The 6,000-nt window shown below is 47.6% G+C and overlaps 1 protein-coding gene across 2 annotated transcripts in view; it reads left to right on the top strand.

Annotated features, from left to right (window-relative positions):
- The first annotated feature begins 383 nt into the window (after positions 1–383).
- Positions 384–6,000, top strand: part of CRCP (CGRP receptor component) — a 57,926-nt gene continuing 52,309 nt past the window's right edge. For both annotated transcript variants that reach the window (XR_004281722.1, XM_032327011.1), the window contains exon 1: positions 384–448. Coding sequence is in view for 1 of the 2 variants with exons in the window: in XM_032327011.1 (XP_032182902.1) it covers positions 441–448 (8 nt within the window). In the remaining variant the exon portion in view is untranslated. The remainder of the gene's footprint in view (positions 449–6,000) is intronic.

Here is a 6,000-nt window from a genome sequence, read left to right as displayed (position 1 = left end):
ACACCGAAGTCGGGGGACGGGCCGCCTCGCCCCCGCCGTCAGCACCCCCCGACCGTGCGACCCTCACGCCGCGGAGGCCGGTAACCCGACCGTGCCTCTGGAAACCAGCTGGTTAGTATCTGACGTCACGCCGACCGCGCAAGCACGGGCGCCGCTGGCCTGCGTTCAATCGCCCTAAACCCAGCCGGGGCGCCGCGCCCAGCCGCTAACCACGCGGAAGTACCCGCCGGGTCCGCCAGGATCCCGGCGTGCCCCGCGGCGATCCCGGCGTGCCGCGCGGCGGTCCCGGCGTGCCCCGCGGCGATCCCGGCGTGCCGCGCGGCGGTCCCGGCGTGCCCCGCGGCGCGCAGACCCGGCGGCGGGGTGAGCGACGCGGACGGCGGCGGCGGAGGCGGCTCGGCAGGAGGCTGTGCGTCCGCAAGCGACGGCGCGGGGTCGGCATGGAAGTGTACGTCGTCGGGGGCGCGCTCCCGGCCGTGCGCAGACGCCCGCAGCGGGGCCTGCTGGGCCGAGGGCAGCCGAGGGACGCGGGCGTGCGGCGGCGCGGTGTACGGGGCTCGGGGCAGAGGCTTGGGGCGGGACACGGGGAGGAAAGGGGTCCCCGCTCCGCCCCCGGAGCCTTCGTCCCTGCGCCCACCCAGTGGCTGGCGCGCGGGGCCCCGGCGCCACTTGACCTGCGGCCTTTCCTGGGCCTGCTCGCGCCCTCATTCATTTCCTGGGGTTGTGGGTCACCGCGGCGAGCTCGGCCCGGGTCCCAGCTGGACAGCCCCGCGTCCGCCCTGGCCGCCCCTGCCGAAGAGATGGCCGGCGCCGCGCTAGGGCTTGGCTGGCCGCGGGGAGCCCTGACCCCGAGGAGCTGCTCCCGAGTGGGCTGGGCAGGTCTTCCGGGGAGAAGGAGGTGCTTGAGCCTGGAGCGAGGGCGCGGGAGCAGAAGGCGCGTGTGCTGCTGCGGTGGCCCGCGGGTGGAAGTCCCCGCAGCTGCCCCGCCGGCGGGTGTCCCCGCGGCCCGCGTGAACCCGCGCTCCCTCCGGCGGGGGTGGTTTGCTGTTGCCCTCTGCTCTTCGCCTGTTGAACGGTCTCTGCAGGGCTGCTGTGCGGGTTTCGGAGAAGCACAGTGCGGGCGTGTAACGACGTGAAGCGGTACCTTCCGTACGGGGCGCGCTCTGGTGGTGTCTGTCTGGTTCCAGAAGAGCGCTGGCCCACGGAGGAGACCCCTGCGGTCCCTTAATGCGGTGTAGGTTGCTTCTTGGGAAACATTCAGATCACTCCGGCCCAAGCTACTATTAACCGTGTTTCTCTCCTTATGCAATCCCGCTTTAGTTTATCCGTCTTAAAAAATCCCTTGTCCGCACATTCAGGTCCACTTACGGCTCCACTGTTGCTTCCCTTTACAGCAGAACTGTTTGGAGGTGTCCTTGATCCCTCATTCTCAGTCATTCGGCTGGGCTTTCGTCCTTCCGTCCGCAGAAACGGGTTTTGTGTTATTACCTGAGCCCTCCGTCTTGTCCAGTTCCAAGGCTGATTTTCCGCCCTCAGCCTTCTTGCTCTCTTAGCAGCAGGGGATGCAGAAATCTGGGTGTCAGCTATACTTAACGGAAAACCGCTAGAAGCTCCTGGCTTTGTGACATGCTGTTTGCATTGCCCTACGCCAAGGATTACTTCTCAGTGTCCTTGCCTGGTTTGCCCTTCCTCCCTTGCTTGGCTTCTAAATGAGGAGGTGTCCTAGAGCTCAGAGCTGGGACCCTTTTTCTCCGTACTCTCATCTATTCGCTGATAACTCCCGAAAGCGTGTTTCTAGCCCTTTTCTCTCATCGTGGGTCCAGGTGCTTAGTCCAGAAATCTGGACCCCTTCCTCACCCCCAGTCCAGTCCATCAGCCAGTCCAGTCATCGTCACCTTGAGTATTTTTTATGTGCAGTTCCTTTTCACCATCTCCGTTGCTCAGTCTGTAGTCTGTCCTCTCTGGTCCAGGTTAGCCAGTAGCCTTTGGCTTCCACTCTTGTGCCCCCTCCATTCTGTTTTCCAATCAGCAGCCAGAGTGATGCTAAAATATTAATTGGATCTGTGACGCTGGGGCGACTCAGTCAGTTAAGTGTCTGCCTTCGGCTCAGGTCATGATCTCAGGGTCCTGGGATTGAGTCCCGCATCGGGCTCTCTGCTCAGCGAGGAGCCTGTTTCTCCCTCTGCCTGCCGTTCCAGCTGCTTGTGTGTGTACTCCCTCTGTCCCTGCCTCTCTCTCTCTCTGAGAAGTAAATAAATAAGTAAGTCTTTAAAAATATATTAATTGGCTAAAACTCATCTCCCTCTATAAAACTCTTCATTGACTTTATGTTGTACTAAGAAACATCCACATTCCTTGCTAGCACCTGTATGACCTTGTATAACCTCACTTACTCTCGAGCTGCTACTCCATACACACACATTTTCCACTGGCAGGTGGTTTCTGTAACCTTCCAAGGTCCAGGGGACCCTCTGCCTGGTATACTTTTTCTCAGTCCTGCTCCCTATTTATCTTTTTGTTTATTTATTTATTTATTTATTTGGCTTTTTTGTTTATTTATTTTTGGGTTTCATTTATCTTTTTGATAGCTCAGGTTGAGTATTGCTTTCCCTTTTCTATCAATCCAAAATAAGTCCTTCTCTTGTCTCTTATTATAACACAATGATTTACTTTTCCTTTGAATAATTATAAGTTGTAATAGTAGATGCATGTTTACTTGTTTAGTGTCTTGTCTCCCTCATGAGAAAGCCCCATGAAGGCTGGGGCTTAGCAGCTACATTTGGCACACATTAGATTTTCAGCAGATAGTTGTTGAATGAAATAATATAACAATACTTAATTAATTTAACAAACTAATTAAAAGTATAATTGAATTAGCTAGTTTCCTTAGAGTCTCTGATTTTCTTAAGTGAAATGGTTTGAATCAAGAGATTTTCTCCAATAGCAGTCCGTTTCTCCCAAGGAGTCAGAAACTTACTGAAACCAATCAGGAATTTTGCAGCTAGCAATTTATGGGAAAGTGAGGTTTCTGTAGGGATGTGATTTGCGAGTAGAAGGACCCCTGGAATGGAAAAGTCTGGAGGCCGAACTTAGTTCCTTACTGGCCTCCAACATGAGATGTGGTCCCTAGCAGTGTAGTCCTTAGGGTCTTCGGCAGAACTCTGTTTCTCTGGGAGAACAAACATATTGTGCCTTTTTCAGGCATTCCTAGATCCTGGAAGAAGGAGGAATAAAAGGAAAACTTCTCTGAGTTTTTACTACATTTTTTTCCTTCAATCACTGAATAAATATCTATTGAGCAAATAATACATGTAGACATATGCTAGAAATTTTTTAAAGGTGAGGAATATTTTTGCTTTATTTGATTGGTAGAATTTTTTTTTTTAAAGATTTTATTTATTTATTTGACAGAGAGAGATCACAAGTAGGCAGAGAGGCAGGCAGAGAGAGAGAGGAGGAAGCAGGCTCCCTGCTGAGCAGAGAGCCTGATGCGGGACTCGATCCCAGGACCCTGGGATCATGACCTGAGCCGAAGGCAGCGGCTTAACCCTCTGAGCCACCCAGGCGCCCCTGATTGGTAGAATTTAAAAAAATAAAAACTTTTTGGTGGTCATTTGGAAACATTTTCCTCATGCGAAAGGATACAGAATATTTGTACAAAGTTAAGTATTTGTGTACATATAAGGTGTTTTCTATTTGGCTAACTTTGTCTAATGCTTGGGTTATTGATATACCTGGAAAGCTTTGTATACACTCTTTCTAAAAATTATTTTATGTATTTTTTTTAAATTTATTTATTTATTTGACAGAGAGAGAGAGAGAACACAAGCAGGGGCAGCAGCAGGCAGAGGGAGAGAGAGAAGCAGGCTTCCCACTGGGCAGGGAGCCTGATGCGGGACTTGATCCCAGGACCCTGGGATCATAACCTGAGCTGACGGCAGATGCTTAACTAACTGACCCACCCAGACATCCCTGTGTTCACCTTTTTATTATTGAACTTAATGTACAGAGTTAGGGAAAACAGATTGTCTTCTGTATCATCATTTTGAAATCATTGTAAGAATTTCCTTCATTTTATAGCTGGAAACACTGAGAGGTAGAGAAGTTAGCTCATGGGTCCTGTAACAGTTCGGTAGTAAGACTGGGAAGAGGGTACTCGTTTGCTAGCTCTCCGGAGGATGGCACAGATTACTTTTGTTGACTTTGAAATCTGCCCAGTTTCTTGTACTTGAGTTTAGTTTTTCAGAACGTGACTTGAATCAATAATGTAGGTTGAACATAGGGGAATTTGAGCAGTTCTCTTCGTCGTTATGTGCGTAAGTTAAATAAAGGTGTGGCAATTAAAGGTGCTGTTTGCATGTGTATGTGTGTTTCTGAAGAAAATCTGCCAGGAGATCATTTTGTTCTGTTTATTCAGAATTCAGTTTTCCAAAGTAGTTGTTTACGTCCATTAAATTGACTCCGCAATTTAAACAAAATTTACAGGTTGCATTTAAAATAGCAGGTCAGGGGTGCCTGGGTGGCTCAGTGGGTTAAGCCGCTGCCTTCGGCTCAGGTCATGATCTCGGGGTCCTGGAATCGAGTCCCGTATCGGGCTCTCTGCTCTCTCCATCTGCTTGTGATATCTCTCTGTCAAATAAATAAATAAAATCTTAAAAAAGAAAAAATAAAATAAAATAGCAGGTCAACTTCAGTCAGCTAATTTATTACTTAAGGAAATAAAATGACTGCCTGCCTGTAAAAGTAGATTCAAACAATCTTTAAAATTCATTTGGAATATTTGCTTTAAACATCTGTAATTAAAATCAGTACTAGTCTAAGTTCTCTAGGAAAATACGAAGTTTTGTGTAGGTGGGCAGTTTCTAGAAGTCTGAATGCTTGTGAATGTATTACACAAAAGTGCAAGCTGTGTAGAGCAGACAGTTTCTGCTCAGTAGGAACAACAGCTTGTAAATACAAAATTGGTGGATTCTAGTCACCCTGAAAAAACACTGGAGGAAAATGCATTTTATGTCTTCAATTATAGGTTATATTAATGTCCTTTTTAACCTTATGGAATTCTTTAGTTTTACATTTCCATTTTTCTTAACTTTCTAGCTTGAAAAATTCCAGACCCATAGAACAGTTGCAAAAAGAGCACCACAGGGACCTTCCTATCCTGTATTTAGAGTCACTATTTGTTACCATTTTGATTCATTTGCCTTACCTCTCTTACACACGTCCACATTCTGTCTCTCCACATGTCTACATTCTTTCTCTCTCTCTCCACACACACACTCTCTCTGTCTCTACCGAATCATTTCAGAGTTGTAGATACCATGTCATTTTACCCAGTCTTAAAAATGTACTTAACTGCAGTACAATTGTCACACCTAGGGAATTAGCATTGTTGTACAAATTAAAATATATTAAAATACAAAATCTCTCCCATTGTCCAGTGTCATTTTAGCTAATTTTTTAAAAAGATCTTTATTTATTCATAGAGCACAAACAGGGAAGGACAGAAGGAGAGGGAGAAGCAGACTCCCCACCTAGCAGGGAGCCCCACGCAGGGCTTGATCCTAGGACCCTGGGATCATGACCTGAGCCAAAGGTAGCCCCTTAACTGAACCACCTTGGTCCCCCAGCTAGATTTTTTTTTTAACCACCGATTCAGAATCCAGTCAAGAATCTTTTTTTTTTTTTTTTTTTTTTTTTTTTGTTTTCAATCAGGCTTTAAGAATCATATTTTTAGTTGTCATCCAAGTTTTGGTTGTCATAGTTTTTTAATCTCCTTTATTCTAAAAACAGTTTCCTTGCCTGTTTTTGTGACATTGACATTGTTACAAATGACACTGATATCTGAAGAATCTATACATGTTGTTTTGAACTATGTTCCTCTTCTTGGGTTTGTCTGGTTATGTCCTTATGGCTAGATTCAAATTAGATGTTCTTTAACAGGATTGCTATAAGGGATGTGTCTTTCTCAGTGCGTCACATCATCATCACTGCTGTTCAGTG

This window comes from Mustela erminea, chromosome 20 (genome assembly GCF_009829155.1).
Source record: "Mustela erminea isolate mMusErm1 chromosome 20, mMusErm1.Pri, whole genome shotgun sequence".
Classification (NCBI taxonomy): Eukaryota; Metazoa; Chordata; class Mammalia; order Carnivora; family Mustelidae; genus Mustela; species Mustela erminea.
The sequence above is the reverse complement of the archived record's forward strand: the minus strand, read 5'-3'. Positions and strand labels throughout refer to the sequence as shown.